This window comes from Maylandia zebra, linkage group LG5 (assembly GCF_041146795.1).
Source record: "Maylandia zebra isolate NMK-2024a linkage group LG5, Mzebra_GT3a, whole genome shotgun sequence".
Taxonomy (NCBI): Eukaryota; Metazoa; Chordata; class Actinopteri; order Cichliformes; family Cichlidae; genus Maylandia; species Maylandia zebra.
In genome coordinates, this window is record NC_135171.1 from 1,710,295 (window position 1) to 1,737,742 (window position 27,448).

Below are 27,448 nucleotides of genomic sequence, written 5' to 3' on the forward strand. Positions count from 1 at the left end.
TTTGGCCCGTAAGGCTCTGGAGGCTCACTCATGTTCATTTCATTGTCCACCCTTCTAAGAAAAAAAATCAGTGACAGAGGCTGCGGCCAGTGGAAATTTGAACACGGGCCGCATTTGGCCCGCAGGCTGGACTTTGGACATGCCTGGCCTCGGGCCCCTCAGGTTAGCTGACCAGCTCCTCCTGAGCGTGCCCAGGACTAATCATAAGCTCAGAGGGAGTCGGGCGTTTGCTGTGGCAGCACCAAAACTGTGGAATGAGTTGCCTTTACATGTTAGACAGGACCTTCCTTATCTGTTTTTAAATCACGTCTTAAAACATATCTATTTGCAGCACAGCAGGACCTGTTGATCTCTCTTAATATGTTTTTTTATTAATTATATATATTTATTTAATTTTAAGATATTTTATATGTAATTTAAACTGTTTTCTCTTTGTTTTATATTTGTAGTACTTTGGCCAACATTGTTGGATGTAAAGTGCGTTATAAATAAAGATGCTGCCTAAGGGAAGCATGTATAATGTAAACAGAAGTGGTCCTAGCACTGAACCCTGTGGAACTCCATAATTAACCTCAGTGTGTGAAGAGGACTCTCCATTTACATGCACAAACTGGAGTCTATTAGATAGATATGATACAAACCACTGCAGCACAGTACCTGTAACACCTACAGCACATTACTCTATACAAAGTATTATGGGTAACTGAGCGCTGCACTGAGGTCTAGCAGACATGTGTCTGCTCTCAAAGCCCAAAGAAGATCATAACTGTGATAGTTTCTGAAACCTGCAGATGATCAGCTGTTTCAAGACTTTTTGGGATACAAGAAAGATTGGCCTCTAATTAGCTAACACGGTAAACAGAGGACTTTTTAACGGTCTAATTACTGCTACCTTGACAGGCCTGTGGAACAGAGATCATATTTAACATACATGCATACATGATGTTAATGTCCTTGCCTCCATTTACACCAATTAGGCATAATGTTGTTAGTTAGCCCTTTGCTGACCCCTGAAGGTGCTGTGGTACTGGGAACCAAGATGTTAGCAACAGATTCTTTAAGACCCGACACTTGTGAGGACTTGTTTGCACTGTGAGATGGGGAATGTGGAGATTCAGCACCTCAAAGCGGTCCTGGACCACGTGTTGCATTAACCTGCTGAGAGAGGCGTAGCCATCAGCCATCCTTTCCACGCCCACCCCCGTGACATCACGCTCCAGCTCCAAAGCCCTATACTGTTTCCACGACAGGCTGTACATGATCTGCAACAATGTGCATTAATAATTGATAAGTCTACAATAATCATTTTCACCCATCTACGTGTACATGTAGTGAGCTTAAGATTCGCTCAGTTAACGCTGTTTTGTGCCTATGCACGGTTCTTAGTGTTTCTCCCTGCGCTCGGCTACAGCGGCTGACACGAGAATCAGGAAATACAAGTCGGGTCAGCTCACTGCGTAGTTTCTTCGAGAAAAGGTCGAAGCAGGAAGCAGAAGCGACGGTGTGGCAGCTCGGTGACTGTGTGCAGACTCGGAGGGATCGCACCGCCCGTTCTGTTTGCGTCCTCAGGCCGGAAATGGCCTTAACAAAATGGGTTTCGTAGGAAGGATGTGTGCGCACACACGAGCCTGGGCAAAGCAGCGACTCTGATGCTGCTCGGCTCGTGCTCGCTGTAACCGCGCGACTATGGAGCTCGTGCAGCCGGGCTCCTCGGTCCTCTCCAGCACACCTCGTATTCCCGCCGGACGCTGGAGCAGGTAGCCGGAGAGGCTGTGAGCAGCATGCGGTCAGACGTGGAGTACAGCCCGGTGGGAGAGGGCCTGGGTATGCGGGACTTCTGGCTGTACGTGTGGCTGCGGAGAGTGGCGGTGATAGCGACTCATGTCACCGGCCTGGGCCTGACGCTCGTCCTCTCCCTGCTGTCCAGACCCGGAACCAGTAAGTGTTGTGTACAGTGTTTTATCCCCGTCATCAAACCTGCCAAATATAAGGAAGTGATTTTGGTTATTTGTGATTTAGTCATTCACGTGACTGATCAGCTGCGTGGGCTTCTTTACTGATCAACGTAGTAGTAAAATAAATATTATTATCATGGTTTTCTTCCAGTAAACAAAATGATCCCGTTTCTGATGATAAAGATGTAAACGAGTGCAGATTAGAGCCCGTGTTTGAGCTGTTGCATCACAGTGCGTGTCCTTGAGTGGGTACGTTTAGGTTTTGCTGACGGTCAGCTTGCTGCTGTTGAAGCTGCAGCACATGGTCAGCTGATGATTGTGTCATTAATCTTCTGTTTGTCTCTCCAGGTCTGTTCTCTTGGCATCCCATGTGTATGTCTGTCGCTGTAAGTTTCCAGTCCTCACACAAACACAGACACTCGTCTCACTCCTCTCACCCACGACCGCTCGCGGCCGAGTAAACGGGCAGCTGTGGCTCTTCTCGCATGGCTTTCTAAGCTGCTTAAGGGGATATTTCAAGTAATGGATGGAGATGTTGTTTCCTGCTAGCTTTCAGCCCACTACATTCCTCCAGTCTCTGTCAGCTTTCCACTGTAAATAATAGATTTGAGGGAGGATATGTTAACACTCAGAAAAGGAAGCTTAGAGATGGGTGATATATACAAAATATCTGATGCAGTGATAAAGTCTGAGTAAGATCCTGGAAAGGATTGTTCCCACTCAGCTGTTGGATCACCTGAATGATTCCAGAAGCTCCTCAGTCCGGCTTGAAGCCGTTTCACAGCACAGAGACGGCTCACAAAGGTTATGAATGACATTTTGTTAGCAACAACTGTGGTAAACCTGTGTTGCTTGTTTTGGTGGCTCCGACTGCTGATCTCTCGACTACTGCATTGTGTGGGAATTTCCACATTGGCACTTTCGTGGATAAGATTTTGTCTGTGGCCCCTCTGCCGTCGGGTGCACCACAGGGATCTATTCTTGGGCCACTACTGTTTCCATTGTATCTCCTGCCACAGGGTGCAAAAACAAGAAATTTAAAGAAATGCTGACGATAGCCGCCTTTATCTGCCTTTCAGTCACTGATAGCTCCTCGACTGCACTCCTGCTTGATCGTCTTAGCGATGCTAAGTCATGGATGGCTCTAAATTCTTTAAGTTTTAATGAACGTAAAATGGAACGAACCCCAGAGGTTACTCTGCTGCTCTGACTGTCACCCGACAAGCTCAGTTACTAATCTTGGGGTAAAAATTGACTCTGTGCTTAGTTTTGATGGCCACGCAAACGGGGTGGTCAAGTCTTCCTTTTGGCACCTCATGCGTCTGTCGAAGGTTAAGCTTTTTCTTTCCAGGCGTGACTTGGAAACTGTCATCCATGCTTTTATAACCTCATGCTTGGATTACTGCAACTCCCTTGTAATAGCGGTTGGCCGTGCCTGCAACTGCACGGTTTGTAACTGGTAAAAGAACATTTGAGCATATTACTCCGGTACTTAGAATCTACTTTAAAGGGTTTTTAAATCCTTGGTTTTTAAAACCCTCAAATGCTCCGGCGCCTGTATATCGGCCCTATGCCCCCCTCTTTTCTAGTCCCTAAGGACCCCAAAGCGCTTTACACTACATTCAGTCATCCACCCATTCACACACACATTCACACACTGGTGATGGCAGCTACATTGTAGCCACAGCTGCCCTGGGGCGCACTGACAGAGGCGAGGCTGCCGGACACAGGCGCCACCGGGCCCTCTGACCACCACCAGTAGGCAAACACGGGGTTAGTATCTTGCCCAAGGATATTTGGCATGCAGCCAGGGTGCAGCCTGGGATCGAACCACCGACCTTCTGATTAGTGGCTGACCTGCTCTGCCACCTGAGCTACAGCCACCCATTAGGGAGTCTACATCAGTCTTTGAATCCAGGTTAAAAACGATAGAATAACGATTTATTACTCTTATTGTACTTTTTATGTCTGCTGGTCGGCCATGTGTTGTTTTTAAAGTGCTATATAAATAAATGATGGTATGGCCTAGTGTTACACACTGCTAGAATATGCTGTTCTCTCAGTCTCATCAGAGACCGGCAGCCATAATAATGCACCAGATCTGAATGTTAATTCAACATATGCAGTTACTATGAAACTCGAGTAGCTGAACAGGTTGTGGTCAGCTGACTGGCAGTTGAACAACGCTCTGTTTCTTTGCCTTGAGAAAGTCTTGGGTAAAGCTTCGGGTTATTGTCCATAGGTCTGACGTCATCATTTATCCTGCTACATCTGTCTGTAATCATCCACTTACAGGCCCATCCCATAATATGCTGGTGCTGTGCGTTGCTGTATTACAGTTTGTGATTCCCAATCACATTAGATGTCACTCATGTACACAGCACGCACTTTGTCTCCTTGAATGAACTGGGCAAAGCTTGATGTGCAGAAAAACAGGAGTTTAGATCGTTAGAATAAATTCCCACAACTCTACATCTAATTAATCGCTTGTTGAGTTTTCATGGCTGGATCTGTATCACCACTAATCACCAAATAAGCCCCTTTACTAACATCTGTTTCCTCTCACTGCAGTACTGCCTGTGCATGACCGAAGGTATCCTGCTGTTCTCAGCAGAGGGATCTCCCTTCTGCTTCAAATCATGGAAGAGTAAAGTCCGTCTCCACTGGTTCTGTCAGGCTCTGGTCCTGATCGCTGCAGCCACTGGACTTGGGTTCATTGTGGCCAGCAGGAATGTGTCGGAGCTCCCACACCTGGCCTCCTGGCACAGCCTGCTGGGTATGTGTACGCTGACCGCCACCGTGCTCCAAACGGCCTGCGGCATCGCTGTGATTTTCCCCAAGCTGCTGCGTCTCTCCTGCCCCTCGTCCAGACTGAAGCTGTACCATGCCACCTGCGGCCTGGTTGTCTACCTGTTTTCCACCGTGACAGTGATGTCTGCCATGTTCACTGACTGGTTCCAGGCCACGGCGAAGGGGGTGGCGTGGTGGGCCTTCCTCATCCTGCCTCTATTCCCTGCCTTGGTGGTGATGAGCCAGATCACTAATGCCTATCTACCCCGCAAGAAGCTGACCAGCTAGGAACCAGCAGCAGGTGGCAGAGACATCCAAAAGGAATAATGAAGAAATAAAGAGTCTTCTTTAACTTGCACCCTTGCAAGGGTGGAATTTATCCCTGAGTGAAATGTCTTTACCAGTCATCACTGTTAGCAAGCAAGCTAGCAGCTGTGGTGTGGTGAGCTATATTTGTATTAAACTACAACTGAAATAAGGGATTTTAGGGCGTAGCTTCTGGGAGAGGTTCTTTTTCCTTTTCTTCATACCTCGAGTGCTACAAGTAGCTGGCATCTAGTGGCCTGTAGAAGAACTGCAGCATGAAACATTATAGGGTTGGTGTTTAAGTATGGCTGCCGACTACTGTTGGAGTCCCACAGGTGGAGCTGGTGGACACACCTGGACTGGTTTTGTGTGTCTGCGGCTGTGGAGTCTCACTGCTGTTCACTGTGTATGCTCGGTGAGACTGTGTGCAGCCTGATGAACATTTACTGCTGACTGTGTGAGAACATGGAGCTACACCAGGTTATACACCAACATAAAAATTCTGATATTTATTGTTTCATGATATTTTTTGCCTTTTGACTTCTTATAGGTGCTACATTGTGACACAAAAGGTCTACCAAAACGTTTTCAAATTGCAACCCTGTGGCCTTCTCCACAGATTCACAAGGCTGATTTGATTTGATGCACATTTACAGCTGGTATCAACCAGCTAAGAACAACCCGACACTGTCCGATCTGCTCTGCTCCAGGCTGGATCATGGAAGTGGCTGATAGTGTGTCCTGCACTAGAAGCTGTTCTAACTTCCACCATCATCAAACCCTGTTGGTGCATCCAGGGCAGACTCAGCTGAGTTCACAGAAAGGTTGATCTTCAGCTTTCTAGAAAAGCAGATATTTTGAGACGCAGTAATCCAGAAGATGAATGTAAACTATTTAAACATGTTAACTGGATATACAGTTCAACTTTACACCAAAGCACAGAAACAGTCGATTTATATTTTAAAGTAAAGACCCCACAGTAATACAGAGAAAACCCAACAATCATGTGACCCCCATGAGCTCAAAACAACATACTGAAACAGTTATTCATCACTTGGTTGCTTCAATACAACCCTTGGGCACATGTATGCGGACGTTTCGTGGCTGTTTGGACCTCGCGCTCTCTTCACCGATCAGGTCTGGCTGTGGTAGCAGCTTTAAACCCAGGCTGATGGAGGGGCCCAGTCTGGATCACATTCCTGCATTTTGTAGGCTGCTTTTCCTACAAGCCACCGTGAACAAAGCAGCCAAGCAACGAATTCAATTCAAATTAAGACTTATTTGTCACCTACATCAACAATTATGTTGTGATACGCAAGGCAAGGCAAGTTTATTTGTATAGCACAATTCAACAACAAGGTGATTCAAAGTGCTTTACAGAGACATTAGAAACAAGAACAAATAAAAAGCATGATTTAAAATTGATTAAAACAAGCAAACAAACTAACTAATTAACAAACAAACAAACAAACAAACAAACAAAACAGTATATAAAATCAAAACAGATAAAATCAAAACAGATAAAATCAAAACAGATAAAATCAGAAATAGATAAGATCAGTAGTTAGTGTAAGTTTTGAAATTTAAGCTTAAAAGTGTGGATTTGGTGCTTTATTCAAATGCAGCTGAGAACAGGTGAGTCTTCAACCTGGATTTAAATAAACTGAGTGTTTCAGCTGATCTGAGGCTTTCTGGGAGTTTGTTCCAGATATAAGGAGCATAAAAGCTGAATGCAGCTTCTCCGTGTCTGGTTCTGACTCTGGGAACTGATAAAAGACCGGATCCAGATGAGCTGAGGGATCTGGAAGGTTCATACTGGGTCAGGAGGTCATTGATGTATTTTGGTCCTAAACCATTCAGAGCTTTATAGACCAGCATCAGAACTTTAAAGTCTATCCTCTGACAGACAGGCAGCCAGTGTAAGGACCTCAGAGCTGGACTGATGTGGTCCACTTTTTTGGTCTTAGTGAGGACTCGAGCAGCAGAGTTCTGAATGAGCTGTAGTTGTCTGACTGATTTTTTAGGTAGACCTGTAAAGATGCTGTTACAGTAATCAAGCCTACTAAAGATGAATGCATGGACTAGTTTTTCCAGGTCCTGTTGAGACATCAGATCTTTTATCCTTGATATATTCTTGAGGTGATAGTAAGCTGACTTTGTTATTGTCTTAATGTGTTTTTCTAAGTTTAGGTCTGCATCCATCACTACACCCAAATTTCTCGCCTGGTTTGTGGTTTTTAGATGTATAGATTGAAGTTCTCTGGTGACCTGTAATCGTTTTTCTTTGGCGCCAAAGACTATTACCTCAGTTTTGTTTTTGTTTAGCTGGAGAAAATTGTGGCACAACCAGTCATTGATTTCCTCAATGCATTTACCAAGAGCCTGTACAGGGCCTCAGTCTCCTGGTGACATTGTGATATATATTTGTGTGTCATCTGCATAGCTGTGATAGTTTATTTTGTTGTTGTTTATAATCTGTGCCAGTGGGAGCATGTAAATGTTAAACAGAGGGGGTCCCAAGATGGAACCTTGGGGAACTCCACATGTGATACTTGTCTGTTCAGATGTGAAGTTACCTATTGATACAAAGTATTTCCTGTTTTCTACGTATGTTTTGAACCAGTTTAGTACAGTTCCTGAAAGACCTGTCCAGTTCTCCAGTCGTTTGAGTAATATGTTGTGGTCAACTGTATCAAATGCTGCACTGAGATCCAGTAAAACTAGGACTGACATTTTTCCACTGTATTCAGACATATGTCATTAAACACTTTGGTCAGAGCGGTTTCAGTGCTGTGGTTCTGTCTAAAACCTGACTGGAAGGCATCGTAGCAATTATTCTGTTTTAAGAAGTAACTGAGCTGTTGGGAAACTGCTTTTTCAATGATCTTACTTAAAAACGATAAATGACGCATTAACTGCAACAGCAGACTGACCTCTGTGTGAATGCTTGGAGCAGACTAACCTGTGAGCTGGAGTGCTCTGGGACGTTACATTTGGTCTTTGAATGGCTGCAATCCAGGCCATCCATCAGCTCTTTGTTACTACGGAAACGTGGCTTCCATGATGTAATCTGATAACAATGATCTCTTTACCCGTCGGCTTCCTGTGGCCGTCATGTGACCGGCTAATGCACCCATATGGAAAAGATTTATATAAATCTTATAAAGTTTGTATCTGTCTGTGTGAAACTTGTATGAAAAGCATACAAGAGTGAAAACATATAAGATCCCTTGAAAAATTATATAATGAAACTTGTATGTTTTGGATACTAAACCAATGTATGAAAGTAATGAGAACGTGGCCACTTTCATGAGTAATCACATAAGTTTTTACTATTTCTTTTCCATATGGGCAGTTAATAACACAACAGCTCCTTGCCATTCTTTGTGTTTCTTTTCATCGCTGTGTGACTGCTTCCATATGAAAGCTTGCGTGCTTCTAGTACCGCTCGCCACTCGTACCTACAATCCTTTGCGGTTTTACCCCGGAAATGACATCACGTGCTCAGTGTCTATATGCAAGTGCTTTGGTGACAGTGGGAAGGAAAAACTCCCTTTAACAGGAAGAAACGATGCAGACAAGGCTGAGGGAGGGGCGGGGCCATCTGGGTGAGGGGAGGAAGACGTCTGCTTCCAGATTCTTCATCCATGTTAGCTGCTGGCTTATGCAAATATAAAGTGCAACATAAAAAGCTGATTGCAGTGATTGAGACAGCAGGCAGGTCTTTCTTACTGTGTCTGATACAACAACACAACCTGTCAAATACAGACTCGTCTTCTATTTGTGAGAACTGCAGTTTCAGTGAAGGACAAACCAAAGATCACATCTAGTCTAGAGACGATCCTTTCCCGGCACAGTCTATCCTAAAACATGGATTTTATTCATTTCGAGCTCAAAGAGCGGGTGAGGATAACTAGCTGGGCGTGGATTTGTCTCAGGGTTGCTGTTCATGAGCTGACCACAGTGGGTGTTTGTATTTATGTGACCCTCTCAGCTCTTTGCTTCTGTGAACCTGTAATAAATAAGGGAACACATCTGTAATAAAGCCACATCTCTCTTTATTTGCAGTTAACGATCGTTTGTGAGCTAATACTGACCGCTGAACAGGATAAACAGGTGAGAAATCTTAAATGCAGTCGTTTTATTCGTGCAACAGCAGGAACCATTCCACAGAGCAGCGTCAGGTATTTCGTGTTTATTAGCGTTCACAGGTACCAGTCCACAGTGACCATAAACTTTCACGGTTTGGTGATTTAGTCCCACGCCTGGAGTCTAACAAATGCTCCCACTGCTTAAGGGACAATGCAGACCTGTACATGCAGAGATCTGAGTGCTGAGAGCCACAGAGCAGCACTGCTGTCATGTCTTTAAAGCAACACAAACCTATGCTTGCACCGTGTCCGTGAATCATGAGCAGACTGAAAACGTCGGGCTGTCATCAGCTGGGACTGTGGGACAGACGAGCGCAGCAGCCAGTGTTGCTGATGTTTTCTGCAGGCGTGTTTGTGGCGCTGGGAACCAGAGTCGCCGCCTGCTGGCTTGTCCTCGCAGATGAAGGCCACAGAGTTGTTCAGAAGGTCGTACATGTTCACCTCCACCAGCTCTGCTGATGATTTCACCTCTCGCCCATCTGCCAGAGCTAGAAACACCTGCTGACCAACCCCCTGCTGCCTTGGCTCCTCAGACTCCGCCCCTTCCTGTCTGCTCCCTGTTGGATTGGCTGGTATCACCTGTGGGGTCAGACAGAGATAGTTTTGTAAAGGTTAAACTGTTTCCAGCTTTTCTGCACGCAGTAAACCCACAACTTGTTTTAGTTGTGTACGTCTGAAGTGACAAACCAGCGCTCGTCTCACGCACACTCAGGAAAGGCTCTGAAAGCTGAATCCAAGCACACCATTGTTGTTCTTGTGACATTACCAATAAGTCTGATGTGTCACATGACCCTCTTCCTACTGAAAAACTAAAGTTGTATCCAAGATGGCCGACTTCTAAACGGCCATGGTCACCGCCCACCTGGAGGAGTTTGCCCCTCACATGTACTAATGTGCCACAAACAGGCGTTACTATCACCAACCGTCCCCATGTTGTTACGCTGTATCCATAGAAACGGCCCCCCTGTACTCTGGGGCACTGGTCTGTGGCACATTCTGGTTACAGTGTGCAGGAAACACATGAATGGAAAGCATCATATCAAACTTGTAACCAATCACAGTTTTGTGTTACTGTTATTAATATTAGAAAGCTAAACACACAGCACAGTGGAGCAGTGTGACTGCATGATCGGGTCATCCGTTCATCAGCCACACAAACGTCAGCGCACATGGATCAACCAGTCGACTCATTGCTGCAGAAACATCGAGTCAGCATGTTTGTACACAGGAAGAGCAACAGAGTCCCGTTGCATGCAGGGAGGAGTTTCAGCTGGATCACGGCTGCTTACGTATTTCAGGATGTCGTGTTGGGACCGCACTGAGGCGGCAGTGACATCAGAGCGGCGTCCCGCTGTGTGTCTGAGGTAAAACAGCATTATTTGACTATCTCACTTGAGCCAAATGCAGCGATGTGGTTGGTCAGATACGCTGATTCAGCTTGGTTTGAAAAGTAAATGCTGCAAATTCTCCCAGGATGCACCTGAGCTGAACAAACTGTACTCCACCATCATCCTGATGAGCCTCAAAGCTCGACAAATACAGGACACACTTCACTCCACATGCTGTCAGCCAGGAACGGGACATTATTATTTCATCTTCATCTGTACGTCTGTGTGATGTGCTTGTTACCGTGTCGGAGGTGGAGGCCTGCTCTTCCTCCCGGCTCTCCTGCTCCTGCCGTGTCTCCACATGGCAGGAGCAGGTGCTCCTGCAGCTTAAGCTGAGAGGAGCAGAGCGTGGAGCAGCGGGAGCACCTGAATGCCTCGCTGCTGATATGCTGCGTGCAGATGTTCTCCTGCATGTCCTCATCTCCACCCAGCACAGCCACAGAGCCTGCAGCACAGACACTCGGGGTCAGTGACAACAGCACAGGAGCTGCTGCTGTGATTCATTAAACCACCAGCTGCCTCTCTAAGACCTAACACAGGAAATCCCAACCATCCACTTACCCAGGTCACGGGGGACTGGAGCCAGGCCTGGGTGACACTGATATCACAGTATTTCTTTGGCCATTTCACAGTACACCATAACCTCCACAAACAAGTGTTTATTCAACCACACAGGGCCTACAACCGCAGTGGTACACTCACTCGACCACGCCGTTATATGAACTGACGTGTGTTGTTTTAACCACCGGGTGCACACAGAGGTTTTCCACAGTGACTGTACTGTGACTCTGTGGGCAACACTGAGCTTTAACTACAATCACAGCAAGGATTCATGAGACCAAACTACTGAAATAATAAGGTGCTCATAACATGAGATGACCTCAGGTACAGAAACCAGAGGTATGCGTGGAACAGTCACAGGTGTCACAGCTGGTGGATTCATCCTGTTCTGTGGGGAGACGTTCACACGTTTAAAACACTGCATTTGTCCTGCAGACAATGAGGAAACGTTCCGGTTGGGAGGGGGGAATAAATGATGCATTCACAGAGTGTGGGAGAAAATCAACTCGCATTGCATGCAGACAGCTTAATATTGCCATGGCAACTTCTACTCGATGGTTATGATCATTTTAACCATCGTACGTGGAAAGCCTCACTGCCCACCCCAGCTGTTCAGTCTAATTGTTGAATGTTGTCCTTGTGCTTCTTAAGTTTGTAAGGTCTGAGTTCAAGCTGTAGGATCAAGACGTTCCTTTGTCCCGGACCACCTCTGCAGCCTCTCTGTGCAGGGGGAGCATGATCACACCTCCCCTGTTTGGTTCCTGCCCTTTGTATGGCCTCACTGTGTTATCTGTGGTGAAGCATGCATTGGACACACACACACACACACAGAGACACACACACACACACAGAGACACACACACGCGCGCACGCACGCGCACACACACCCGCGCGCACACACACACACACAGCAGAGTGAAGCTGACCCCCCCACCCACTTGAAACGTAAAGGCAAATAGGCGGAGCGGTTAGTGCTACGTTTGTGCAGATTTGTGCAGGTAAAATTAGCGTTTGTGCTGCTTCTGTTTTAAAGATATTAATGAAAATGTAAAGGTCAAAAGGTCAACCAGCCCCCCCACATTACCCAAATCCAACAAAAGTGGTATCAAACGTTTGTGCTACGTTTGTGCTGGTTTGTGCTGCAGCAATTTTTGTTTGTGCCGTTATTATTTTAAAGATATTAACAAAAATTTCTAGAGGTCAACCAGCCCCCCCATATTAATGGAATCAAACAAAATGGATGTCAAACGTTTGTGCTGGTTTGTGCTGCAAAAATGTTTGTTTGTGCTGCTAACATTTTAAAATGTTTAATAAAATAACGTCTTGATGCGTGCTTATTCATCCAGGTAAGTAAATCCCAAAAGGTTGATTCTGTTCATCTGGACATTTTCAGTTGGAGAAACGTTTCGTCACTCATCCAAGTGACTTCTTCAGTCTCAGCTGACTGCAGGTTTCCCCAACCTTATAAACACATGTGAGTGAAGTTGCCCCCCCTACCTTCTTCAAATCGAACAAAATTGATGTCAACCATTTGTCCTGCAAATTATTTTGTTTGTGCAGGTTATGTTTCCCTAATTTTATAAACAGTACATGTACAGTGAGAGAGATGTTACATCTGTCTTCACTTGCATCCCAGTCATAGAAGCGTTGGAGGTCGTTCATAAGAGATTACAGGATCATCCCAACCTCAGCAACAGGACCACTCTCAGCACTGATCAGTTGTGTTTGCTTTTGGAACTGTGTCTTAATTCCACCTATTTTGCATAAGGGTCAGTACAGGCAGAAATCTAGGTGTGCCGTGGGTTCCCCCAGGCCCCTGCTCAAAGTCACCAAACCAGTTCGTAAGCAGGTACAGGTGTGGCCAGAAGGGTCCTCAGAGGCACTGCTTTTCCACCACAGGGTGCCACACACGACAACACCACAGACTTTCAGGAATATACAGAAACTGTCACTGCCTACATCCCAAAATGCATCGATGATGTCACAGAGACCAGGACTATCACTGTCTGGGCCAATCAGAAACCATGGCTCACAGGTCAGGTTTAAATGCTCCTAAAGTTGAAAAATACAAGCCTTCAGAGCCGGGAATTAGGTGAGTCTAAGAACAGCAAGGGCAAACCTGTCACGTGGCATCAGCTACAGCAAAGCTTCAGCGACAGCAGAGATACTTGGAGGCAGTGGCAAGGAATACAAACCATCACAGACTACAAGCCCACTCTACAGACCGTGGTGACACAATCCCCAGACAGTGTGTGGAGATCCCTCCACCATCATTACTGAACCCAAGAAGTCATCTATCTCCTGCTTTAAGGACTACCGTCCTGTCAAACTCACCTCCATCATTATTAAGTTAAGTGCTTTGAACGGTTAGTCATGCATCAAATCAAATTATCGCTTTCCCCCAACCTGGATCCATTTCAGTTCGCATACCGGTCAAAACGCTCAACCGATGATGGAATTTCAACTGCCCCTCACTCAGCCCTCACACATCTGAACACTAGAGACTCATATGTCAGAATGCTGTTCATAGACTTCAGTTCAGCATTCAACACCATCATTCCCCAGCAACTCATTCACAAACTGGATCTGCTGGGGATCAGCACCTTGCTGTATAACGGGCTGCTAGATTTCTTGACAGGAAGACAGCAGACAGTACGGGTCGACAGCAACACCTCCAGCCCAAGAACACGGAATACGGGGGCTCCCCAAGGATGTGTGTTGAGCCCCCTTCTCTTCACTCTGCTGACCCACGACGAGATCTACTACAGGGGTGAAGTTAACCATCTGCCAGAGTGGTACAGCAACAACAACCTGTCCCTGAATGTGGAGAAGACCAACAGCGACTCTACTTCCTCTGCAAACTGAGAAGCACAAGAGATTCAACCCCCATTATGAGCACCTTCTACAGAGGCACAGTTGAGAGTATCCTCACCAGCTGCCTCACTGTGTGGTATGACTCCTGCATTGGGTTCTGCAGGAAAAAATGACAACGGGTAGTGAGAACAGCCGAGAGCATTGTGGGGACCTCTCTTGCCTCCCTCCCCAGGAGATCTACTGCACCTGCCTCATCTGGAAGGTCGTCTCCATTACAGGTGACTCCACTCATCCCTTCAACAGCGTCTTCAGTTTGCTGCCATCAGGAAGGATACTGAAGAGCCTCCGAGCCAGAACCAGCAGACTGAGAGACAGCTTCGTCCATCGGGCTGTCAGGATGCTGACCATCTCTGGATCGAGAAGGGGGGCCCAAGGGTACATCTTTCGCCATCCTACAATGCTGTGATTGTAGCCATTCCCCACTTTCTGTGAATGGTACTCATGGCCATTGATCAGTAGGCTTTGATTAGTTGTCATTGATCAATGGTCATAAGAATTTGCATACTAACAATCATGGAACTAACCCCCCGGCACATTGTTCATTCAGTGGCGCTAGTTTCCTTCACTATGCAAATGTACTGTTTATAAGGTTGGGGAAACCTGCAGTCAGCTGAGACTGAAGAAGTCACTTGGATGAGTGACGAAACGTTTCTCCAACTGAATATGTCCAGATGAACAGAATCAACCTTTTGGGATTTACTTACCTGGATGAATAAGCACGCATCAAGACGTTATTTTATTAAAAATTTTAAAATGTTAGCAGCACAAACAAACATTTTTGCAGCACAAACCAGCACAAACGTAGCACAAACGTTTGACATCCATTTTGTTTGATTCCATTAATATGGGGGGGCTGGTTGACCTCTAGAAATTTTTGTTAATATCTTTAAAATAATAACGGCACAAACAAAAATTTCTGCAGCACAAACCAGCACAAACGTAGCACTAACCGCTCCGCCTATTTGCCTTTACGTTTCAAGTGGGTGGGGGGTCAGCTTCACTCTGCTCACGCGCGCACACACGCACGCACACAGAGACACGCGCACACACACGCGCACACACACAGAGACGCGCGCACACGCGCACACACACACACACACACGCGCACACGCACACGCGCACACACGCGCACACACGCACACACACAGAGACACGCGCACACACACAGAGACACGCGCACACACACAGAGAGACACGCGCACACACACACACGCACACACACACACACACACACACGCACGCACACACACAGAGAGACACGCGCACACACACGCACACACACAGAGAGACACGCGCACACACACACACGCGCACACACACAGAGAGACACGCGCACACACACAGAGACACGCGCACACACACAGAGACACGCGCACACACACAGAGGGACACGCGCACACACACAGAGGGACACGCGCGCACTCACAGAGAGACACGCGCGCACTCACAGAGAGACACGCGCGCACACACACACACGCACACACACAGAGAGACACGCGCGCACACACGCACACACACACAGAGACACGCGCACACACACACGCACGCACACACACAGAGAGACACGCGCGCACACACGCACACACGCACGCGCACACGCGCACACACACGCGCACACACACACGCGCACACACACAGAGACACGCGCACACACACAGAGACACGCGCACACACACAGAGAGACACGCGCACACACACACACGCACACACACACGCGCACACACACACGCGCACACGCACACGCGCACACACACACGCGCACACGCGCACACACACAGAGACACGCGCACACACACAGAGACACGCGCACACACACAGAGAGACACGCGCACACACACACACGCACACACACACACGCACGCACACACACACATGCACGCACACACACGCACGCACACACACACGCACACACACAGAGAGACACGCGCACACACACACACGCGCACACACACAGAGAGACACGCGCACACACACAGAGACACGCGCACACACACAGAGACACGCGCACACACACAGAGGGACACGCGCACACACACAGAGAGACACGCGCGCACTCACAGAGAGACACGCGCGCACACACACACACGCACACACACAGAGAGACACGCGCGCACACACGCACACACACACACACAGAGACACGCGCACACACACACGCACGCACACACACAGAGAGACACGCGCGCACACACGCACACACACACAGAGACACACGCACACACACACGCACGCACACACACAGAGAGACACGCGCGCACACACGCACACGCACACACACAGCCTTGTCTTTGTAGGGGGGGTCACGAGGGGAGGTACTATTGTATATTGTGAGGCCGTCGTCGGGTCATTTTGTGGCAGACACCGACTGTCTTGTTTTCTTCATGAGGAGTAAGTGTCTAAAGCAGCGGGCTCGTGGAAACACAGACCCAGCACCAGCTATTTGAATCATATCTGTTATTAACCTCTGTCTCTCTTCCACAGCATGTCTTTATCCTGTCTTCCTTCTCTCACCCCAACCAATCACAGCAGATGGCCCCGCCCCTCCCTGAGCCTGGTTCTGCTGGAGGTTTCTTCCTGTTAAAAGGGAGTTTTTCCTTCCCACTGTCGCCAAAGTGCTGCTCACAGGGGGTCATATGATTGTTGGGTTTCCTCTGTATGTATTATTGTGGGGTCTACTGTACAAAATAAAGCGCCTCGAGGCGGCTGTGGCTGTGATTTGGTGCTGTGTAAATAAAGTTGAACAAACTGACACAGGGCCAGAGGCGGTCAGTCTGCACACAGACGATTACAGAGAACACTGCAACAGGAGGCCTAAGATTTTAAAGACAAATGAAATAAATGTTTTATTAATATTTGTGTTTTTACATCTGTAAACGAATGGTGGACATGCCCTCTGCTGTTTGACAGCTGTACAGTGTACTCTCTGGGATCTTTTGCAAACGCAGAGATTATTATTATTATTGTGTCTTTGAATTACAGACAGATTGTGTTTTTGTTGGAGCTCCAGTGAAGGACGGTGCACGTCCAGGACCGGCTGTTACAGGACAGTGCATCAGTGCGGGGCTGGCGCTCACCTTGGTGCTCAGCAGCCTGGTGTTTGGCCAGACTGACAGAACTAGGGAAGAACTTGAAGCAGACATCGCACTGGACCAGGTTCTTGAGCTGCCGGGTGTGGTTGGCAAACACATCAGGGTGGTTAGTCCTGTTGTGGTACCACAGTCCTGACAGTTGCTATGGCAAAAGAAAGGTTGAGAGATGTCACAGACTCTGTAGCACACATGTGTGTGAATGCACGTGAAGATGACACATGAATGTGTGCGTTTAGTTGTGCAGTCACAAGTTGCCCAATACTGTCCTGTGTGGGTCTAAGAGGCCTCCACAGCTGAAACATGAATCCAACACACTGCACTGAGCCCATCCTCAGCCACGCACGGTAACACAATCTGTAACACACTGTTGGTGAAGCCACGCATCGATTGACAGCGTAAAGCGCTTTGGGGTCCTTAGGGACTAGTAAAGCGCTATCCGATTGTTCAGTCTGACGTCACTAGCCGTGTCTGGACCTAAACTCCGCTGCAGGTCCATATATCAAACAATCACTGTGGCATTACTGAGAGTTGAAAAACTGTCTAAAGTCTTTCATCTTTAATAAAATGATCAGCGTTCTGCTCTACCAGGTGTAACAATTGAGTTTAACATCCAGGCATCCATGAAAACGGAATTTATGACATTTAACGGAGTTAGAAGTTAGCAGGGAGTTAGCTCGCTAGCTTCTATCTAAATACAATATAGCATGTCCTGACTGCGGGGTTTTGGAAACAAATTAAAACGTACAGCTCTGTTATCACTTCCAGCATAAATGAAGACAGAAAACTAAACAGCAGTGACGTTTGTAGGGTTACTGAAGTTGGGCTAGCTGGTATATAATGATGTGCTACGTGACAGCTAGCGACACAGCTATGTTAGCATAATATAAACAAGCTAACTTTTTTTCCACTCGATAAAAGTTAACGTGAGTGTTCTCGGTGGTCAGGAACAAATGTAATCGCATGGCAGGATGCTGTAAAAGGACCAAACTTCAGCCAGGAGAACAACTGAGATAATCCATCCACAATACGAGGTTAGTCATTCATGTACTGCTGCATGGGCTGGGCTGTAGTTACATCCTAAGGTTTTAAAAACTGAGCTTAAATAAATGATTAGCGGTAATAAAAGCCGAGGGAGGTCAACAGTGATCACTGACTGTTTTAGGAGCTTTTTGAGATCAAATAGAAGAAAATACAAAACATTAAACATGTTAACAACACAAAAGCCATATTAAACGCAGACTACTTTAGGCCCAGAAGTAGGATTCGTCGCGTCATCACTGAACAACCGGATATAAATACAGATCATTTACCATTTTACAAACATGGAGTCGTCACGGTGTCCAACTGGCTCGGTGTACCTGGTATGACTTGTTGCAGAGATCACAGCTGAAGGGTTTTGTCCCAGTGTGCGTGGGCTTGTGTTTGTCCAGGAGGGCGGCGCTGGTAAACAGCTTACTGCAGGTGGGACACTTGTGGAACTCCTTGGGGTGAAACTCCTGGATGTGCTGCCGATGCTCGTCCAGCGACGAGAAGCTGAGACAGCACTTCTGACAGTCGTGGGGCTCCGACAGGTCTGACACAGAGCAAACACACCGTCACTGAAACCTGACCAGCACACACAAGCTACCACAGTGTTTGGTGCATTCCCTGAAGAATCCCATTGCTCCCAGTAAGGAAAGGAAACTGAACCTTGGTGCAACCCCTTCATGATGTGTTCTGATAACTGGCACGAGTTTAAGTCGGGCTGCAGCTACACCCGTGTTTCCCCACCTGATGGAGCCACGGCGCACCTACGTGCCGTGGCTCCATCAGGTGGGGAAACACGGCTGCAGTGTGATGATGAAGGTGATTTGTGAAGACCCAGGCAGCAGATCTGATCCACGCTTCTACTGGGTTTCACACCATTAGTACATATGAGACTGTTACTGGCATTGGTGAGATGTGAGGCCCCGGCAGGACCTGAGAGGTCGTCTGCGAGGCTGAAGACACGACGTCTGACGTGTCAGTAATAGTCACAGGGCAGCGATCAGCTGGGACGTACAGGTGCAGTCGGCCTGAAGCTGCTACAGGAACACGTCCGCCTTTGACAACATGGCTGTTAAATGAAAAGTGCCCCACCCCAAAAACAGCTGCATGTATGGATCATCAGTGCCAGTCCTTCATATGTCAGAGAAGCCAGTATGTAAACGCAGATTTCCAAACTTTACTGCAAAAACGTTCTTACGGTGGAAGGTGTGCAGGTGCACAGTGAGCCCGCTGGCCTGGCTGTAGCCTTTGCCACACTCTCGGCATACGTAGGGCCGGTCTCCCGTGTGCGTCCGCACGTGACGCGTCAGCTCTATGGACTGGGCGAAGACAGCCTTGCAGTACTGGCACACATACATCTTCCCTGGAAAATCAAAGAAGCACACAAATGTTGTCTGTACATGCTGCATGATAGAAATACTGCATCTGTGCACGCTGTTGGTTTCTGGGTGTTGCACAGCAAACAGCCTGGAGGAGCCAGGACACCCTCTGATTGGCTCGCCGCCGCGCCGTCATCACACAGATGCAGTGAGACCCAAAGGCCTTAAAGGTGGGCAGAAAAGTACAAAACAGCACAGCCAGACTGGAAACTGCCCAGTTTGGCTGCGCTGTTGTGTTTTGTTGTCCACAGACTCGAGCTGAGTCGCACAAACCTCTGTGCGTCTGTGCGACTCTCAGCTTCTCTGCAGGATTATTATTGAAATGCTGCTTTTAAAAAACATTGTACGCTCGAGTCTTCAGCGCGGCTGCGACGCACATCAGCCTCCTGTGTGTTTGTGTCACACGGGAGGTTATAAGCTGCCTGCTCAGCTGCCTCTCTGCGTTTGGATGGACCGCAGCACCTTCTGCTTGTTATGTTTTGCACATTTCACCAAATGAAGCTCTGTTTAGGTACTTTGTCGGCTTCATTTAGCACATTTTTCACCACTGCTGCTTTTTACACTTCAGCTGGCTGGTTGCTGATCTTATACCATTAAGCTCATTCATCAAATTCTACAAACATCTGAAAGCATTTCAGTCTTCAGCCTGTGTTTCTGCTGGGAAAGGCTTGTTCCAGGTAGTGTGACTGCCGATGAAGCGCTCCATGTTCCTCAGCTATTCCACCACCACTAGATTCCTCTTCTTTTGTCATGTGTGCTGGTGTGTTTCTTATTTCTAACTTTATATTCAACTTTATTCAACAAATTTCCACAAATCCATCCAAGATTCATCTGAAGCGTGATCCTTCAGCTTCATCTTTGAAGGCAGTGACGTCCTCCCACTGTGTGGGAACCAGTGTCTCCAGTGGGAACCAGTGTCTCCAAGCCTATCCTTGTTTCCTGCTGTTCTCTAGCAACACAAACCTCCAGCAGCAGCATCACAGCAGACTTTTTAATGTGATAATTATACGACCTTGTAGTTTACTGTTATATTCCTATGTTCCTTATAGATTTGAATCACCAGTTGAGTCACATGATCTGTGACACGGGATCTCTTAGATTAGCCCGATCCTGCCGACAGCACACCTTCATGTGGACGTGAAGGGGAAACCCCGGGTTGGTTTACAGAGTCAGAACCTGATGGACATGTCAGGGTGAATCCAGATGAAGCAAACGAGCTGTGTAGCACAGGTCCTTGGGTCCAGCTCAGCCTTGATTCATGCTTTTGGAAAAGGCTTCAGGCTTAAAGCTGCTCTTTGAGCTCTGTCTCCCAGTAACACTCTCCTAAAACCCAGTCTAACCCTGCAGTGGTCGCCCACTGTCTTTAATAAACACAGACCTAAAAGTAATGACCACAGCCCTGCCCACTACAACAGCACAGTCACCTCAACTGGAACAAAAGAACCATACTGGTGCACTGTGATGATGCGCGGGACTCTACAGCTCCACACTGACACCACTAAGGTGGATATCACAGCCAGCCAAACGGAGCTTTTCAACCTCCACGCTTTGTGCCATCCCTCCTTCCTCTCTCTTTCTCCCCTTGGTTTCCTTGGTGATAGGTGTGTCACCTATCAATAACATCATCATCATAACTCTGTGGGTTTGAAGTCTCAACACTTTATCTCTCTGGTTTGTCCTGGATGTTGAATCTTTGTTTTGTTCTTGTATCAGTGACAAGCTGTTACACGTGAAAGACACATATCACCACTTGTATATCACACAACCCCAAATGTGTGTGTGTGTGTGTGTGTCTTACCCTCAGAGTGTCTCTTTTTGGTGTGGTATGCAAGTGCAGCAGCCACGCTGAAGCTCATGTCACAGTGCTTGCAGTGGTAGGGTTTCTCCCCTGTGTGCAGCCTCATGTGATTCTTCAGAGATGAGTTTGCACCAAACTTCGCGCCGCATTCATCACAAGCAAACGGCTTCTCTTCAAAGTGCTCAGTGCGCTTGTGGTAAATCATACCTAAGAAATGAGAAGCACTCATTAAATGGAACAAAGTGAAACGATCGCTGTGCTGTGACGCGCGAGCTGGCCCCAAACTGAGCTCAGAGTTCATGTTACGACAGATGTGATCTTTCCCACAGTCCTTTTGCACACGGCAGCACACGTTTGCTGCCTACGCTGTACGCACTGCAGCTGTGCTGACCAGAGTCGAGTGCACAGCGGGGAAACCACACATCTGTCAGGTACGGTGTTCCTGCCTTAGAAGGTTTCTTTGCTGGTGAAATGACCTGTTTCAGGTCCTTTTGAGATTTAGACTGTAGCCTAGCAGCAACATCAAATGTAAAGCAGCACAAAGTTATACTCCACTCACACAGCAGCAGCTAGCAGTGCTGGCTGCCAGCTCGCAGCTTCCATCTCTGACTGGGATTAAACCAGCAGCCCCATGTTTTCATTACATTCGTATTTACCTGATAATTCAGGTAGTGTTACTGCTTGTGACGCTTCTGTATAGTAAATGCTGAAACCAGAAGCCATAATAAGAAACACGTCAGTACCTCATCGACGGTTCCTGCTCTGATCATTATCAAACACCAACACTGTGGATGCAGCCTGAGAACAGCTGTGAGATCAGCACGCCGTTTGCTCCAGCACAGACACTGATCACATCAATAATCTTGCTTTAATGTCACGTGACTTTACCCGACGGGTGGGCGAAGGTGCGGCCGCAGAGGTCACAGGCCGCCTTCTTCTTGACCCGCGTGGCGCTGCGGTGAGCCTCGGCCCGGTGGCGCTGCAGGGCCCGCTTAGACAGCTTCTCAGGACACTCGGGACACTGCTGCTCACACTCCTGGGACATGGAGCAGCGCTTCATGTGTGCTAGCATTCGACACTTGTAATCAAAGCTCTTCTTACACCAGTGACAGCAGTAAGGTTTGGCGTGACAGGAAGCAGGAGAGGAGCAGGGAGGGGAACACTCGGTTGCTACAGCTGCATCTTCCTGCTCCTCCTTGTCACCGTTTTCATCTTCTTCCTGGACACGATCTTCACTCCTGTTCTCCTGCTCTGAGTCAGCTGCAAACATGGACGACAGACTCAAAATACGTAGAAGACATCCACTAAAAAAGCTTCCTATCACATCCTGTCCATTTGCTGGACGGACACAAATGTATATAAATACCGAGCTGTCCTTAATGAAGACAGACCTACACATCGTCTTTCATGTTACTCCCGGTGCTCGTCTTTACCTCCAGTGTGGCTGCCATCGGGCTGCCGTACGCTCCTCTCCAGCTCCTCCAGCAGAGGGAGCAGCTGTGTGGGACAGGACGATGAAGCTTTCTGCTTGGCGGTGCGCAGCAGCTTGATAAGCCCCTCCTCTCCGATCTGACCCTCTTTCACTTTACTCATCAGCTTCTCCGACACGGAGCTGGGATCAGCCTCCTCACAGCACCGACACACAACCTGAGAGAGCACAAAGTGCAAACAAAATGAAATTGTGGAGCAGCAGCAACCTTCCAGTCAGTAGATGGCGCCCTCGAGCTACAGCCAGGTGCCGTCACAGCTGTAGCTCAGAGCGAGTTGTGCGCTCACAGTACACTGACCATGAGGTGGTGCGGTCAGCGAAATGGGAACAGAAATGTGCTTTTGGCTCCAGTACGTGGAGATACACTGTTACTGTCGTCGTCTTCTATGTGGAGCCACAACTGTGCTCGAGTGATTCCTGACACTGTCCAACAAAGGGGGACAGCCTGGAGAGCTACTGTTCAGGGCTCAAACATGTTAAACAACGTGCAAGGGAGGGGTTCTCAACCCGCGGCTCTGGAGCCACGCGGGGCCTGGGACAATGAATACATTAAATAAATTAATAGTGTTTAATTGAAACGTGTTTATTAGTGTTAGTGACTTCTACACTGGGAGATTACTGTGATCTTGAAATATGAAATTTAAATGATATTTGATTATTTTTCGTCGGTCAAACGAGCGCCACACTTCACCTCAGGAGGCCACTGTCACTGAGAATAACTGCAGTGATGCTGAGGTAACCGAGACGTGGAACGGCATCCCGACACGAACGTGTGGATCCTCAGCTCCACAGACGGAGGTGAGCAGCTGCTCTCCACCCACGCCTCACAGACGACAGCGGGAACTTCCCATCGTCCCGTTAACCAGGTAAGATTAATATTTATGATGATGCAGATATTTTTCAGTGACACAGAGATTTGTTTCCAATGTATTAAATTCAGCTCGAGGCTCAGGAGGCTCAGAGGCGAGATGACCGTTAGTTTGCTACGTGAATCCTTCCAGCTTGTTATTGTGTTGGTTTCTTGTTAGTATTTTAGTACATAAAGAAAATGTAGTTTTCTCTGTAGCACTTCATGTGTTTCATAAGCAACACACTTTGTATGTCGTTGTTTCTACAAAGCATGAAGGTCAGTATTTACAGGGGCATCTTCATTTTGGATGTGTTTGCAGCTCGGTGGCTTTTTTATGAAACCGGGTCCAAACGGCTCTTTGGGTGTTAAAGGTAGCCGAGCCGTGAGCTAAGGTGGTATTAGATGGAGTCAAACTGTAGAAGAACCAGGGCTTCCTGTTGTACCTGTCGCTCTCTTTCTGTCAGGCTCTCTGCTGCTTGGCTCAGCAGTTCCACAACAGACGACGTGTTGGCGAGGAGACCAGACTCGCTGGACAGCCTGGCTGCCGACGTGTCGCCACCTTCTGAGGATTTGATGTCTTCGGGCCCTGTGGACAGAAAATAAAGTCTAGTTGTTATCTTGTTTATTGTAGGGAGACTATTTTAGACCAGGCGTGGGCAACTCCAGGCCTGGAGGGCCGGTGTCCTGCAGGTTTAAGATCTCATCCTGGGTCAACACTCCTGAATCTCATGATGAGCTCATTAGCAGGCCTCTGGAGAACATCTGGAGGTCAATCAGCTGTGTCGGATCAGGGACACACCTAAAACCAGCAGGACACCGGCCCTCGAGGCCTGGCGTTGCCCACGCCTGTTTTAGACTCTATTTCCAGTAACGTGTGATTTGAATTATTCCTAGATCGACTCACACTATTAAATTCCCCAAACTACGGGTTTAAACATAAGAATGACCTGATGTGTCAGGGAGCTCCACGCGGGCCCTTTTAATCGCCGGCTCGTCATCGCGGTCATGCTCAAACGATTCTTTTTTCAGCTCGTCCGTCACCTCCGCCTCGTCTGAAGACGGGTTGTGCTTGCTGGGCGAGGCTGAGCCTTCAGGCTTCATATTCGGGGCTTTGTCGGTCACGGTGAGGTGTGGCACAGCGGAGCTCACTGATACCGGGGGCTTCTGGTTCACCAGGCTGGTGAGGACTTGCTTAAAGCCAACGGCCACGTCATACATCTGCAGGCTGTCTGCAGCGGCGACTATGCGACTGACGTTGTGTTTACCTGGAGGCAGTTTACCAGTGTAGACCATGTCCAGGAGGCAGCCAAACTCCTGCGAGGAAACCACAGCTGTGTCGATGGAGATGGTGTCGGAGCCATCCAGGAGAGACCTGACGGAGACAGCACCGTTCTGCTTTTAAGCTGCAGTGTAATAAAAGCGAACAGCGACTGCAGCAGCCACCTGTACACCGTGCTGGCATCAATATTAAAGTATGACGGGAGCAAACACAAAGAGCACATCTGTAACAGCTGCTCATAAACTTTACTCACGTGTTAGATTTCATGGTCCTCAATAAACACATTTTTAAAAAAGCCAAACTAAAAGTTCATGAGCTGAATTTGACTCATTCTTCCACAGGAGCGCTGCTGAGATTAGATGAACGACTGTAAGGTCCAAATATGTGACTGCAGAAGAGTCACCAGGTCTACCTGAAAAGCATGCTGGAGGCAGCCAGCACCAGTTTATGTGCGCGATGACGACCCTCTCCCACCAAGATGGTGCAGTCGCAGAAGTGCTCGTCCTTCCTCAAGGCCCACAGCTGCTGCATCAGCTGGCTGCTGTAGTTGGGTAGCTCCATCATGTTGGTTTCAGGGCGACTGCACCAACCACAGCTGTAATCGTTTCATGTCCAAACACACAATCAGGCCTGCAGCATTATCACAACTCATCACTGGTACTTTTCACTAAAACTGCGTTTATAGCGTACTCACTCTGTGCGCCGGCAGCACGAGAAAGACTCACACAAAGCTGCAGTTTATCCGACTACTGTGTAAAAAGCTAATGTTTTTATTACAACATCAACTAGTGTATGAAGCACCACGTGATGCCGGACACGGTAACGCGTGGTGTCTTATCAGCAACTAACGTTCAGTCTTCTTAAACAGTGTTTACCGGAATGTAACTAGCTGTAGCCTAGCTAAGGTTGCTAATGTGCTCCAGAGAAGCTAACTAGTTCCTGTAATATTAGTGAAGCACGCTGCGATACAGGAGCGCTCCCAGTAGAATAAACCCCAGACCATCACTAAGGGCTGTACCTTGAATTATTCAATCCGAGTCTTTATTTAAACTTCTCTGCTGAACAATTCTGCCGTGCGCAATAAAGCTCAACTGTTTTGAAAATGGCGACACGCAGTACGTGAACAAATTGCGACACTTCCGGTTGAAGAAGTGTCATCACAGCGAGCGGTTCGCTTTAAATCTGTTTGTATGACCGTTGGGCCTTCACCGGAGCAGTCATTCAGGGACGTGCGGTGTGGGCTCGTGTCAAACAACAGCTCCACAGCTCATTACAAATATATTCTCTCAAAATTATTAAATTAACGACAAATACATAAAAGCTTTTGCCTGGAACAAGAATCTGTTATATATTCGTAATACAGCGGATGTTCCCCGGGCACTGGACCGGTACCGGTCCGTGAGTCGTTTGGCACCGGGCCGCGAGAGTTGAAGCTCGGGTGTGAAATGTCTGGTTTCCAGGGGGTTAGTCGTGTTGTAGGTGCGTCTTATTTTGAAAGAAATACGTACCCGTTACTATAGCGACCAGAGAGCATTAAGGGGCAGAGAGGACGTTACCGTCAGTGTTGGCGCGTTTCAGCAGCACGCTGCTAACAGACAGTGAATTCACGTTTACCGTTATATTTACAAAATACCGCCGCGGTTCTCTCGGTCGTATCCTTTTGTTGTTGCATTTGTCCGCCACACCTTAAAGGCCGCTCCGTGACGGTCTGACGTTAAACCGTCCGGGGAGCACAAGAGGCTGCGCACCGCTGGTTTAGATGTTCACCACAGCGACTGTTGCTTTGAACATTTCTGACTTCCTCTCAGTTCACTGCATTTGTGGGATGTTTCAGAGAGCACACCAAAGCATGACTAGGACAACAACAGTTTAACAAAGAGTCCTTCAGTTATCTTCGGCCCAAGTTCAAGAACTCATTAGTTCAGTGGTTCACTAGAATTGAGATAACAAGAACATTTTGACAGGAAAATAACGGTGCAGGTTTCAACTACTGAGACCATGTCTGATCCAATGAGCAGCCGTAGTAGATGACTTATTGGACATCTGTAGTAAATGTGATATTTGCTTTCTATTCATGCAGAAGTATCAAGAAAACAAAAAGCTGCTGCACCGTCTCATCTACAGAAAATATACAATAGAGCTGAGGCAAGACCCGTGATGCTGTGTGAGGAAGTTAGGAAGCACAGAAAAGTGAGGGTGGGAGTAACAGATGAAGTCTGTATGGCCTGTGATACCCACAGACACTGAGCTACAGTGTGTGTGCAGAAAGACCAATGAAAATGGGTAAAAGAACATGAGGCGGGTGGAAAGGTGAAACTGGAAGTAGTGAATGTGGGCAGGCTTAAATTCCTGGTGTCAAAAGCCCAACGCAGCACAGTGCACAAGAGAGGAGGTGAAGGTGCAGGTAGGGTGGAGAGGTGTTGGTGTAATATCTGAGAGGGAAGGTTTACAAGATGGCAGCGAGAGCCGCTCTGATGTTTGGGCCCGAGACGCAGCACTGACGAGAGGCGGAG

The 27,448-nt window shown here is 47.7% G+C and overlaps 2 protein-coding genes across 2 annotated transcripts; one reads left to right on the forward strand and one right to left on the reverse strand.

The window, feature by feature from the left end:
• Window positions 1-1,212: 1,212 nt before the first annotated feature.
• On the forward strand, window positions 1,213-5,574 carry cyb561d1 (cytochrome b561 family, member D1). Its single transcript, XM_004571430.4, has 3 exons — window positions 1,213-1,938; window positions 2,304-2,341; window positions 4,527-5,574. The coding sequence occupies exons 1-3, from the start codon at window positions 1,782-1,784 to the stop codon at window positions 5,031-5,033; spliced, it is 702 nt and encodes a 233-aa protein (XP_004571487.1). The 5' UTR covers window positions 1,213-1,781; the 3' UTR covers window positions 5,034-5,574.
• A 3,513-nt stretch (window positions 5,575-9,087) lies between these two features.
• On the reverse strand, window positions 9,088-26,109 carry zbtb40 (zinc finger and BTB domain containing 40). Its single transcript, XM_012924751.4, is given in 13 exon segments — window positions 9,088-9,781; window positions 10,832-10,898; window positions 10,900-11,035; window positions 17,100-17,256; window positions 18,473-18,687; window positions 19,339-19,503; window positions 21,318-21,524; window positions 22,206-22,577; window positions 22,751-22,964; window positions 24,100-24,242; window positions 24,604-25,028; window positions 25,348-25,530; window positions 25,954-26,109. Coding segments are annotated over 12 exon segments (2,616 nt in total). The 5' UTR covers window positions 25,500-25,530; window positions 25,954-26,109; the 3' UTR covers window positions 9,088-9,418.
• Window positions 26,110-27,448: the final 1,339 nt, after the last annotated feature.

Bases quoted from the DNA above. Each gene is read 5' to 3' on its own strand.
- cyb561d1 (XM_004571430.4), top strand. From the start codon at position 1,782: ATGCGGTCAGACGTGGAGTACAGCCCGGTGGGAGAGGGCCTGGGTATG. The intron at 1,939-2,303 runs GTAAGTGTTGTG...TTGTCTCTCCAG, and splicing joins GCTGTCCAGACCCGGAACCA to GTCTGTTCTCTTGGCATCCC. The intron at 2,342-4,526 runs GTAAGTTTCCAG...CTCTCACTGCAG, and splicing joins CCATGTGTATGTCTGTCGCT to TACTGCCTGTGCATGACCGA.